General features: G+C 42.0%; 1 protein-coding gene across 6 annotated transcripts in view; it reads left to right on the plus strand.

The window, feature by feature from the left end:
* The window catches only part of SHLD1 (shieldin complex subunit 1), a 171,402-nt gene that overhangs the window by 129,863 nt on the left and 27,773 nt on the right, over nucleotides 1-13,766 (plus strand). Inside the window, exons 3-4 of one of the 6 annotated variants that reach the window (XM_070801149.1) lie at nucleotides 274-359; nucleotides 483-572. The exons of 4 other annotated variants lie outside the window; for them this stretch is intronic. In XM_070801149.1, the coding sequence (XP_070657250.1) occupies nucleotides 274-359; nucleotides 483-524 (128 nt within the window). In that variant the 3' untranslated portion in view covers nucleotides 525-572. The remainder of the gene's footprint in view (nucleotides 1-273; nucleotides 360-482; nucleotides 573-13,766) is intronic. One more of the 6 variants, XM_019973368.2, reaches the window with a different exon arrangement.

The raw sequence follows: 13,766 nt of genomic DNA on the forward strand, positions 1-13,766 counted from the left end.
GAAACGGATCGTTCTCTGCAGCCCCATCTTTCCTGTGCCTGGAACCCCACCTGAGGATGTTCAGGAAGAACAGAATAAAGGAGAGGCCCATCAGTGCAGTCAGCAGCTATAGTCTGACACCCACCGTGTGGCTGCAGGCCCCATCGTGTGGCTGCAGACTGCAACAAGTTTCTAAGAACTTGTTATTGCACTCATCCTTACTATGTCGCCACCCACCGGGCATATGAAAAGTCTGGTTAGGGAGTATTTTCTCTTCCTCTCTTTCTCCCTTAGGAAAGGAAAGTGGTTGCTGTGGAAGTTATTTGAGCAAGGATCGACTGAAGCGACGCAGCAGCAGCAGCAGCAGCAGAGTTAAGATGGTGAGATGCCATTTAAAAGAAGTCATGGGATGTGCCCTGTTACACATCGCAGAGCACGGTTGATTTCATGACCTCATCTGCTGCAGGAGACTCGAAACAAACAAATTGTTGTTGTTGTTTTAGGCGCTGAGTTGTGTCCGACTCTTGCGACTCCATAAACTGTAGCCCACCAGGCTCCACTGTCTATGGGATTTCCCAGGCAAGAATACTGAAGTGAGTTGCCATTCCCTTTTCCAGGGGATCCCCTGACTCAGGGATTGAACCCACATCTCCTGCATTGGTAGATGGATTCTTTACCACTGGGCAACCTGGGAAGCCCTAAACAAACATCATTGACTAATATTTTCCTTACTGTGTAAGTTTGTTCTGCAAACTGGTTATTATTCATCTGAGTGTGTTGAAATCATAGTTTTCATTTTCTGGACCAGTAGGGGTTGAGATGTGAGTGCTATTGGAAGCTCCCCTGGGCTGGAGGAAGGAAGCAGCTGCCCGCAGGGCACAAGGCACACAGCCACGCTGTGTGAGAGGCCCAAGGCCAGCTGGTGTGCAGGGCTTTTCTTTGCCTTCATTGGTTGTGAACTTGGCCACAGGTTATTTTTCAGATTTCTCTTTTGGTTCTCTGTTGGTGTTTGATCAAGTCATTTATTCTTTTCAGATGGTAACAAAATATAACTAAACTCTCAGTTGTTGAAGGTCCTACAGGAAAAAGTATCTAATCTTATCAACTCTAACCATAATTCTCCTTTTTCCGTATTGAAATAACTATGTGATATGTGTTTTGATAATGTGAGGTTTCTTAAGAACATAAAATTATTATGGTTTTATGAGAAAACTGTTTTGTTTTTTTTTTTTTAATGGCCACATCACAAGGCTGGCACGATCTCAGTTCCCTAACCAGGGATTGAACCTAGGCCCTCGGCAGTGAAAGCCCAGGATCCTAACCACTAGGCAACCAGGGAATTTCCAACTGACTAATTTATTTGGACATGGTCATTTTTAATTTTTTTAGGATTTCTGCCCAGGATTCTACATTGTCACTGTGGCAGAGTTCGCATAGGGTTGCAAGATTTTCTTCAGTAGCCTTACTTCAGCAGTCTACCCAGATGGCTTTCCTCAGAGTTTTTACCACCATTGTCTTGCCTTCTCCAGGGTCTGGAATTCTGAAGTGTCCTTTTCTGCCAGGCAGAGCAGTCAGTCTAGCACAGCGGTTGAGAACATGACTCTGGCACTAGACTTGCCTGGATTTAAATTCGAGCTTCACCACTTACTAGTTTGGCATGCCTTATTAGGAAGTTCTAAGAGTTAAGTGAGCTTTGTTAGAGCCTGTGGAATCATGCCTGGCACATGGCAGGGCTCACGTAAGTGCTGTGGTCTATGGCCAGTCTGGCATCCCACCTCCCTGACTCTTCTCCGTCATCATGACCTTCCATGGTCCTCTCCTGCCACAAGCTTCTCCCTCTCTGCATTTGCCTGTGATGCCTTCCTCAGTCACCTTCCAGTTTCCTTGCTGCATGACTGCACTAGTTCAAGTCCTGGTGAGGAACAGATAATTCAACCCAACCAGATAATCTGAGGAAAGCTTACTAAAGCTGTGAGCAAGGGTGAGGAAACCACAGGGGAGGCACGGCCAGGGCCTGAGAGCTGTGGTAGGTGGGCTGAGTTGTGAGCTTAGAGGAGGGATGTGGTCAGCCCATGACAACCACCCAGGAAGGGAGCCAGGGAAGTGGTCCCATTTCACCTTTCTCCCTCCTTGCGTCTCCTGCCAGGCCTCCCTTTGGTTCTCAACCCCAAGGCAGAGGGCAAGAGTGCCCATCTGTGCAGTCCATGTGGTCAGCCTCCTGAGGCAGAGCAGGATGGAGCCAGCTAAAGAGTGCATCTAGACCAGAGGGTGGGTGGAAAATGTCCGCATAGCGCCCGTGGTCCCTCTGCTCTGCAGCTCCCACGTGGCCCTGAGTCATGGTGCCTTGTTGTCTGGCCCATATCCATCTCTCCACACATAAACCCTCCTGTCTCTGCCCTCATACCCAGCACTCTGGTCCCCTCCCCTGCCACTTGACCAGTCTGCTGGCTGCCCATAAAACATGCCATGACCTGTGTACCATTTTTAAACTTTTCATGCTCATTTGCTTTCTCAGGAGTGCTCTTCCCTCCTCCTAGGTCTGGAGAAGTGCTGCATCTTCACTGCGTCTGGCCCGGATATCCTTGCTTGTTCTCTGCAGTCTTCCCCTGCCTCCAGTTAGATTCCCTTACAGCCTCATTACAAGGGCAGTTCATGTTGTGGTGTGCAGGGTTGTTTGTGGGACTGCGTGCTCTGTAGACTTGATTTTCCACTCTTCGAAGAGAGACCGCACCATGCTCAACTCTGCATTCCTTTGTGGGACCTCCAAGTAGTTGAAATAAAAACAAGTGCTCACAGGGAACTCTGCTCAATGTTATGTGGCAGCCTGGATGGGAGGGGAGTTTAGGGGAGAATGGATATATGTCTATGTGTGGCTGAGTCCCTTCGCTATTCACCTGAAACTATCCGAACATTGTTAACTGGCTATCAGTTCAGTTCAGTCGCTCAGTCGTGTCCGACTCTTTGCGACCCCATGAATCGCAGCACGCCAGGCCTCCCTGTCCATCACCAACTCCCGGAGTTCACTCAGACTCACATCCATCAAGTCAGTGATGCCATCCAGCCATCTCATCCTCTGTTGTCCCCTTCTCCTCCTGCCCCCAATCCCTCCCAGCATCAGAGTCTTTTCCAGTGAGTCAACTCTTCACATGAGGCGGCCAAAGTACTGGAGTTTCAGCTTTAGCATCATTCCTTCCAAAGAAATCCCAGGGCTGATCTTCTTCAGAATGGACTGGTTGGATCTCCTTGCAGTCCAAGGGACTCTCAAGAGACTTTTCCACACCACAGTTCAAAAGCATCAATTCTTCAGCACTCAGCTTTCTTCACAGTCCAACTCTCACATCCATACATGACCACTGGAAAAACCATAGCCTTGACTAGACGGACCTTTGTTGGCAAAGTAATGTCTCTGCTTTTTAATATGCTATCTAGATTGGTCATAACTTTCCTTCCAAGGAGTAAGCGTCTTTTAATTTCATGGCTGCAGTCACCATCTGCAGTGATTTTGGAGCCCCCAAAAATAAAGTCTGACACTGTTTCCACTGTTTCCCCATCTATTTCCCATGAAATAATGGGACCAGATGCCATGATCTTCATTTTCTGAATGTTGAATTTTAAGCCAACTTTTTCACTCTCCTCTTTCACCTTCATCAAGAGGCTTTTGAGTTCCTCTTCACTTTCTGCCATAAGGGTGGTGTCATCTGCATATCTGAGATGTATAATTGGTATAATTGGCTATATCCCAAAACAAAATAAAAAGTTTTTAAAAAAGTGCTCAAAAAATTAGTTATATTGAAATGACTAAGGGAAAGATGCAATAAATATCACCTAGATACAGATGGCATTAGTTATGAATAATGGATTTAGTATATTTATCACCTGGTTAACTCTCCTATGTCATATATAACCAAGTCCATCTCCAACCCCATTTCCCTACGGTATCCAGATTTAGTTGCTGTAATATTCTCTGGGACACCCTATATGTCACTTGTTAGAATTTATCTGTGGAATTACTTATTCCTTGTTTGCCTGGTGGGCTGCAGTCCATGGGGTCACTAAGAGTTGGACACGACTGAGCAACTTCACTTTCACTTTTCACTTTCCTGCATTGGAGAAGGAAATGGCAACCCACTCCAGTGTTCTTGCCTGGAGAATCCCAGGGATGGGGGAGCCTGGTGGGCTACTGTCTGTGGGGTCGCACAGAGTTGGACATGATTGAAGTGACTTAGCAGCAGCTATATCTTTAGCTCCATGAGGGCTTTATCTGTGTCGTTCATCACAGAATCTCCAGGCTGTAGGACAGAGTATGGTACATAATTGATCCTTCACAAATATTTGTTGAATGAATAAACATATTGGTCACAGTACTCTGTGGCATGTTGTAATCTCAGGAGGCCAGCAGAGTAGGGATTCTAGGTGCCATGGAAGTATCCATGAAGTTCCTTTCCATACTCTTCGAGTCATTCCTCACTGCTTTAAGGGGTCATTTCCGTATGACCCCACTCTCCCATCAGTAGAGCAACCACCCTTTTTACTTGAATGGGAGCAGATCTTGTACCAAGAACAAATTATTTTTTCCTTCAATATTCATAGGGATTACTGGGGGAAATTTATTTCCCTGAAATTATTCTATTTCTCATTTCTCTTATTGTGTTTGTTTGTAGTTTCATTTGATGGTACCAAGCAAAGTATATTTGATTGTTATTTGAACCATTTCAACCCTACTCAGTAATACTAAAAATATGTAGTAATCATTAGCAGGTCTTATAATTGAACATTGGCATCATTTTACATTATTCACTACTGTAATAGTCTAACCAGATTTTCTTACGAATGAATGACTTCAGGGAGTTCTTTTTAAAGGTCACAAGTGATGTTTGATAACCTGAAAAAGACTGATTTTTTGAAACAAGTAGCAACACAGCCTGGAAGCCTTAATTTGTTTAAGTCCTATCATTGCTCAATAATCTTGTCATCTGGTATTTTCCCAAGGTTTAATATAACAACAACAACAAAAAAATGTTCTGGAAAAGAAATTAAACTTGGAGTTTGAGATAATAGAGCTCATATGAAGCATATATACTGGAAATATTTTTTAAGACTCAAAAGCAAAATAAAAAGCAATTAGTTAGGAGGGACCATCTAAGTAGGACTGTCTAAGTGAAAACCTGTAAAAATTGCACAGATGGACTTCATAAATTTTGGAATTAATAACTCTGGGGCTCCACTGTAACAGGTTTTTAGTGGTACATCTGTTGCAAACTAATTGCCTCTTTTCTGCCTGATAACTGAAGTTTATATTTGGGGCTTTTGCAATAGAAGCAGTTAAAAGCTCAACATTGTCATGTTTTTCCATTAATTTACCAGTGAGTGGTTGGGTTTATACAGATAATTTGATTTATTTTGAAGATAATTGTAATTATAAGTTTGTTTTACTAGACAGCTTGTCCTTTATAATATAATTTGCCTTTAACAACAGTGCAATTTCGTCTGCCCTTCTTAGTTTTAACAGCCTTTTCTTTAGGAAAAAATAAATGTTGGCAATGTCTATGAAGATGATATTCTTAAGGTAGATGAAAATAGAGTGGTTTGAGGGCTCACCATCTTCAGAACAGGCCAAACCAGAGTCAGGCCCTTCACTCTCATATATGCTATGACACCTACTTTCAGGATTTCTAAAAACTGAACATTTGTATACTCTGTAACCCAGCAGTTCCACTCTCAGATACATGTGTGTCTCATTCATTCAGAGAAACCACTGAGCTACCAAGTTGAAACCACTTCAACTTAGCTGTGATCATTTGTGGAGAACCATGGGAATTTATCCAAATCCCCATTTCTTTTAGGAGCTGGGTCTGGAGTCCTGGTTCAGTGAATTCTTTATGGCACCTCTGACTCTGTTCTTACAAGCTCTGATTACAGCGGTCATCAGAAGAACGTGATTTAGCATTTTATAGTGCTCTCGGTGTTGGGGTTTTTTTTTTTTTTAATATCTTTCTTGACTACAAGTTTGTTGAGGACAACAGCTCCACCAGGGTCTTTTGTTTCTCTACGTAGGGTCAGGCATTTGGTGCACATTTAGTAAATATTTGAGGGAAATTCCCTGGCTGTTTAGTGGTTAAGACTGTGCTTCCAATGCAGGGGGTCCAGGTTCCGTCCCTGATTGGGGAACTAAGATCCCACATGCCTCAGTGTACCGCCAAAAAAAAGAACACTTAGTAAATATTTGACAAATGACTGTTGTCATTGAAGAGAGAGGAAGATGAACAGAGACCATGCCTGAGCCAGAGCAAGCATTTGCTTTTAAGTGATAGCAGTTGTGTTGCTTCCTTTGAGTTGTCTCAATTTGATTTCGTTAATCCCTTTGATCTCTCTGTTTAAACATTTTCTTGTTTACATGTTTACTGTAGAAGATGGAAAATATAAAAAACACAAAAAAGAAACTCTTGCTATTTTGCTATATTATCTTCTTTTGCTTTTCTTCTAATGCATTGCTTTCAAGTTTCCTGTCCTCCTCTCCCCCCCTTTTTTTTTTAAAATTTCCTAAGAGTAATGGAAATAAGTCTAGGAGAGACTACTCTACATTTCTAAAGAATTCTTGGATAGAGTAGAGGCTGCATGTGTTTCTGTTTTGGTTTTCTTTACTCTCCATGTGTGAAGGGGTAGCTTAGATGAAGTGCTGGGCCATAGAAGAGTATGTCATGATATTTAACTCAAGCTTCTTCTTATCCACTGCTTTATTTTTGAGGTCAGCATTGCTGGTGGGTGCATTATACTCCAAATTACTGAAAAGACATAGAGTTCTTCCAGGATAGCATTATTCTGCTTACTAAAATACTTAATAGTATTGTTCTCAGTCTCATCCTGAAAGCAGGATGAGATCTTTTAGATTTTTTAGACTTCAACATCTTTTAGCCCTTAACATCTCATTAATCCTAGTTCTCTGCTCAAGAATCTTAGAGAAGGTCTACTTCTCCAGGTTGAGGTTTCTAGGCACTTGTCTCAGTCTGTACTGTTCTTTGTTTCTGGAACCAGTTGGTCATTGCCTTCCCTTCCCTTGTGCTGTGTGGCTGACAGGCCTGTCCTCCTGCCATACCTGGAGCTCCCACTCCCCACCCGTCATTCCCCTGGGTGTACGCACCATACAGTGCTCTCAGTCATGTCCGACTCTTTGAAACCCCCTGGATTGCAGCATACCAGGCTTCCCTTTCCCTCACTCTCTCTCAGAGTTTGCTCAAACTTATGTCCATTGAGTCAATGGTGCCATCCAACCATCTCATTCTCTATCACCCCCTTCTCCTCCTGCCCTCAGTCTTTCCCAGCATCAGGGCTTTTCCAGTGAGTCAGTTCTTTGCATCAGGTGGCCAAAGTATTGGAGCTTCAGCTTCAGCATCAGTCCTTCCAATGAATATTAAGGGTTGATTGCCTTTAGGATGGACTGGTTTGATCTCCTTGCTGTCCAAGGGACTCTCAAGATACAGTGTTTTACACTTTCTTTTTTCTCTTAAAATTGTCCTAAAAATAGACTCTTCTGCTTCAGTTTTTTTCCTTCAGATTCCTCTGAGTTTTGTCCCAAGTTTCTTTTTAGATTCTTAAAGTATTTAAATTATACTCATTTAAATGAGATTGTTCATTGGTAAGAAAAATCACGCCTCTAAGTCTGACAGACAGTTTCTTTTGACCTTTAAAATAACTTAATGGGAACATGGTTTGTTCAGCTCAGCTCTGCTTAGGGGGGTCTCATGACATTTGCATCATCTCTAAGCTTCTGCTTCACCCTGTTATTATAAATGGTTGTCCTGAACAGAGTCCATCTAATATAGGTCCTGTGGTGTGTGTGTGAGAGAGACAGAAATACACACATACACACACACAACATTATAGAAAAGTTAGTTCTTGTGGAAATAGTTACAGAAAAGAGAAAAAGGTTAAAGATTGGATTTGCACCATTATCATTTCTGTTTTGTCTAACCCTTGACCTGAGTGGCCCTACTGTTCTTTGCCTGGAACCCCATTCACCTAAGATGTGCCTGCTATTCTTGGCACTGAGGAGACAAAACTTCACGTGTGTTTACATTTGATTCCCTTCATCTTTGTGACCCATGGAATGCAGATATCTGCTTAAGGGTGAATTCATACATGTGGTGTTTATGCCCTCATTGTCAGGAAGGTGGTGCTCAGTTTTGGGGAAAGCAGATTGGGAGCTACTATTCAAGCCCAAGCCCTCTGGAGGCCAGAACAGAACCACCTGCCAGGAGGAAGATTTATGGTGGTGTTTTCCCCTCACCCAGGATGGGTGGTTCTCCTATCCTGTATACAACTTTACAAACTTAAGGGAAAAAAATTGACAGTGAAACTAATTGTGTGTAACTTTAGAAAAGGAATCATTATCCAATTAGGTTACATTCTAATTTGACTAATTCTTTTAATAAAATAGTTTTTTTTAACTAAAATAGTATACAGTCATTATAGAAAACAATCTACAGAATGTAGATGATGAGGAGAGCAACAATAAAGAAAATGAGACTCATTGTTTATCAGGTGTCTGGCCTGCTCTGCTTCCTTCCATCCTCCAGGTCAGACACTGTTCCACAAAGGTCTACAGTAAAAAGACTTGCCTTAAAAAAAAAAAAAAAAGACTTACCTTATGCTTTTAACACCACCACCTTGAACTTCAAGCCCCTTTTTTATGAACACTTGCTACCCTCTCTCTGGACATGGGTGGTATTTCTGCAGACACAGTTTGGAAAACAAGAGAGGTTCAACTAGTCACACAGCTGGCCAGGGCCTGAGCTGGAGCCAGACACAGTTGCCTCCCTCTACCCACCACCAGCTTACCAGATTCTTCCCAATACTTGTTTTGATGATGTTTTGAGATTGTTCTTTAGCATTAAAATCTAGAGCAGTATATGAATGCATTCTGTTTTATTCACTAAAACCATTTTCCCCAGGCTTGTGTGGGGCACATGTACCACAATATCTAGGACAGTGTCTCTGTCTCTAGGGAGCCACAGTCAGATAAGAAAAGAGCTATGCACAGGCCTTCAGCAGATGTGGAAGAACCACTGGGTGCTGTGTACTCGACCCTGGGGCTGTGGCGTGGGCGGGTCAGTTCTGCCTGGGAACCTGTGTGGGCTTCATAGAGGATGGAGCACAGGGACTCCAAGAAGCAACGGAGCCTCTGGATAGAGAAAGCCAGCAAGGGGAGAGTCAAGACTGAGTTTGGCAGCCTTGTGGACAGCAGGGCTTTTAGCAGGGTGTCTGGTGGAGAAGCACAGATGGTGTTTAATGTCAGCTCTGAGTCACCCTTTGAAATTGCACAAGTTCAAGGGGAAGGATCTGGAAATTCTCCAGCACATTATTTGACCTTCCAGTCTCTCAGTAACCATTTGGTGTCCAGCTCATAAGTGGAAGTTCTCTGCAAAATCATGTCATACAGGAAAAGTCAAAGAATAATTTCAAGAAGGTAGTTCTTATGCCTTAGTCTGTTTACCAGAGGGTTTATTCCCCTCCCTTAAAATACTTTTTACTAGTGCATTGCCACCACCCAGCTTTGACAAAGACCCAGGTTCTGTGGATTCTCAATTCTTGCCCCATCTCCAGGAATGACTGAATGAAGGTTAAATAAAACTTCAAAAGCAGGGCCAGAAGATACTGAGCTTTTGAATGTGATAGTGCTTAAGATGGAAAATATATTTTCTGTCTAGTTTTTTTTTTGTTGTTGCCTTGGCAACTGGTTGGGGTTTTTTTTTTTTAAGCTTTTGATTTTTCTCAAAAACGTGAGCTGCTTCCTTTGATTTAGCTCAGATGTGTGAACAGATTTATATCTCATTCAGTGTTGCTAGTGTGTTTATGAGGTATAGAGTCTCATTTTTCATAATCTTCACAAGGTTGAACAGAGATAAATAATTTCACATATCTGTTAGCTTACCTGATTAACCAAACAAAGGCAAGTCACCATGATCTTTTTTTGTCTGATGTCAAGTACTGTAAAAATGATTCAGATTCATTTTTATAAACTATAACTAAATATTTTGATATTAGGCTTTTTAATGTCTCTGACAAAGTCTATGTGAAAATTGTTTCCACAAGCTATAAATGCACCTCGTTCTTTCTGTCTTCCCATTACTTCCCCTGCTGTAGCCACAGGGGCCTCCTGTCTGGTCCTCATCCTGGCTGATTAAACCTGCCTCTGTTTCAGGGACTCTGCACTTGCCGTTTCTTCTGTCTGAAGCCCATCTGCCCCAGATATTCGCATTACTTCCTCTCTCATTGCATGTAGGGCTCCCCAGTTAAATGCCATCTCCTCAGAGAGGACTGTCTGGGCCTTTCCGTCTAAAACAGCATCCTCATGGCCATTTTGGAGATGAGTGGATCCATCTCTGGAAAACCGAAATGAATATCAGTCACGCTTCATGAAGTCCACCAGTCTATAAGCCCTACCCATGGCAAGAGCTTCCAATTAGTATTTTAATGCCTCACCCTTAAATTATGAACTCACAGCCAAAGATTAGCAGATATTTGTGGAAATCCTCCATCATAAAATGTAGAAACCAAGATAAGTAAGAAACAAAGAACTCAGAAGACAGCGATAATGATGGAGCAGAAGAAATCTGCAAAAAAATAAAACAGGAAGTGGGGTAGAGGAAATCATCATAGAAATAATACAAAAAATTTAGGAAAGCAACAAGGGGGAGACCTGGGTCAGCAGCCATGGAGCAGGCCTGGAGCCTGAGGGTAGAGAGCTGCTCAGGCAAGTGCTCAGCAGGCTGGGGACCTGAGGCTGTTCTGCCAGGTGGACATGTGGAAGTTACACTGAGAGGCTCTTGGGGAATGTGGGTAGCAAAGCAAGCAAATGTAAAAGAGGAATAACAAGCACAGAAATAGTAATATTGTACAATAAAGCAGTGACAACTTTATATAGTTATCATAACTTAAAACTCTAAATGTTGATTTAATTTTAAAACTGGGCATAATTGTATTTAGAGAACAAGGGAAGGTAAGTCTCTGCACAGGGGCATGTGTGTGATGGGGCCTAATGTCAACATACAGTGTCTTAAGACTGATAAGTTATCATATAGGATCATGTTCATTAGACATAAAAAGATTTTAAAAACCAGAAGGAACAGCAAATAGGAATGTAGACTCTAAGCAATGGGGAGGATGCTGAAGGAGACAGGAAGTATTGTTGCTCATTATCAGACTTTTAGCCTCATCTGACTTTTAAAAGCTCTGAGCCTATATTACTTTTAAAAACATAAAAATTAGGAATTAAAATATAAGTTTTAAGCAGCCTTGCTTCTGTGCATATGTCACTGATTCAGTTTGATGTACGCTTGATTAATGTGAATTCAGTCCAGTATCTCGCTGATGTCCTTGGTGGGTAGTCTCATTTGTTTAACCAAATCTATTTGCACTTGCACACAGAATAATTAATTCAGGCTCACTTTATTGGAAGTCATGCTGAAGACATTTATCATTTCTTTCTTTACCATGGAGATGGATAAGACTGTGGCTCATGGTTGTTGAGGTTGTGTGCTCATTAAAGATGGAGTGGACATATATGATACCAAACTGAACTTTTCAATTACTTCAGATTTAATGATGTACCTTTGCCATGCACTTAATCTTCAGCAAATATTTACCCTTCCCAAACTGATTTGTAATTTATAACTTGTCATGTCAAATGAAGCATTTTCTGAATTACAGTCTTTAAAAAATAGCTGACACACTCTCCTTTGTGGGGAACTTTCAGCATGTCCACCCTATGATTTGGAAATGACCCTTCTCACTCCTCTCAGCCTTAGTCCATACTTATTGATGTATTTATATTGGATACAGTTTAATGTTTTTATTCTGCCATCTGGATCATCTCTTAGAGAGAAATGGATGGGTGGGTGACTAGATGGAGAGAGAGAGAGACAGAGAGGCAGATTGACAACCTGAATTGTGCTAAGAATGTGTGGAAATAAAGTATCAGATAACAGAGAATATACCACCAGCTTTAGTCTCAGGTTTTTAGTCTCAGGCTTCCCCGGTGGCTCAGTTGGAAAGAATGCCTGCAATGCAGGAGACCCTGAGTCAGGAAGAACCCCTGAAGAAAGGAATGGCTACCCACTCCAGTATTCTTGCCTGGAGAAACCTATGGACAGAGGATCCAGGTGGGCTACAGTCCATGGGGCCGCAAAGAGTCAGACACAGCTGAGCAACATTTCTTCCTCCTCCTCCCATGCCTTATTGGTCTTTGGTTCCACTTCCTGTGTTTGAATCCTGGCCCTGCCACTTACTAGCTGTGTGTCTTTGACCAAGTTTCTTAATCTCTGTGCTTCAGTTTCATTATCTATTAATTAGCCCACTTAATGCCTATTCCAGCCTCCTCCTAGCATTATCTCTTGCTTTACACAGGGTTGGAAGTTTCCATTTCTATATCTTTCAGCTAGTATTCTGGAGTTAGATCTGCTAATCAAATACATTCCCATAAACCTCTGAATTCAGACCTAGATTATGTGGGAAGAGAGATGGGGTCTGGACCTTCATTTCATTTCTAGCTGGTATGGATAATGGCAGAGGCAGCATGGTTCTGAAACCAGCTGCTTTAGTAATAGCTTCCTGCTTCGACAGGCAGCTTCCTGATTGAGAACTTCCAAACTGTTGCAAAAACTGAGTTTGGAGCAGCATCTGTAGCAGCAGCTTCCTGGTGTTTTAGGTTTCAGCAGCACCTTTGTCCAGTTCTGCTGAGTGATTTGAGGAGTAATTCCTAAAAGTTCATCTTAGAGTCTGTCTCTGCAGTTCTCCCAACAATATCATGAGCTGTGTTATACCTCTCTTTCTGTTTAAGGTAGCCAAAATGACTTACGTTGGCTGCAACTAAAGATCAGGAACAGTCACCTTCCCTTATAGAGTTGTAATGAGGAGCAATAAGGCATTTAACGGGCCTAAAACGTAGCATGCTTAGTTGCTCAGTTATATCTGACTCTTTGTGACCCCACGGATTGTAGCCCACCAGGCTCCTTTGTCCGTGGAATTTTCCTGGCAAGAATACTGGAGCAGGTTGCCGTTTCCTCCTTCAGGAAATCTTCCCTACCAAGGGATCGAACCTGCATCTCCTGCATTGCAGGTGAATTCTTTACCACTGAGCCGCCAGGGAAACCCAAAACATGTGGCATGCCCCCCTCCCCTTTTTGACATTCTTAGAGCTTTTTCTCACCTCAATAAATGGTATACCTACAACCATGAATAACATAGATATTTATTAGTTTGTTGGTTCATTCATTCATTCATATGTTTATTGAAACAGTTATTTGCTGGGTGGCTATTTTAATTAACACGTATTCTAGGTGTCTTGGGGCAGCAGAACCCAACCAAACATCAAATGTTAAACATTAGAATCATCTGTGAATCTTTTTTAAAAAACTTAATGTCTGTGCCACATTCAAGACTTATTGAAGACAGGAAGTGTGTGTGTGTGTGTGTAAATATTTTTCAAATTGAGATACAATTTCTATACAGTGAAATGCATGAGTCTTTTGTGTTTCAGCTTGGTAGATTTTACATATGTAAAAAGGGAAAAAAAAAAATATATATATATACCCAATTAGCTACTACCTAGGTCAAGGTATAGGAAAACAGATATGTGCATGAAAAATATATTGTGTGCATGGGATTTGTGGGGCTCCTTTTAAAAGGAGATAAAGTTTCAAATACATTTGAGGTTTTGCCACTCAGAGGTCAAAAAAGTGATTGTCTGGAATGACCAGTATAACGAGGTCATTTTCCTCTTTTTCCTTCTT

The sequence above is a fragment of the Bos indicus genome, chromosome 13, assembly GCF_029378745.1.
Source record: "Bos indicus isolate NIAB-ARS_2022 breed Sahiwal x Tharparkar chromosome 13, NIAB-ARS_B.indTharparkar_mat_pri_1.0, whole genome shotgun sequence".
Taxonomy (NCBI): Eukaryota; Metazoa; Chordata; class Mammalia; order Artiodactyla; family Bovidae; genus Bos; species Bos indicus.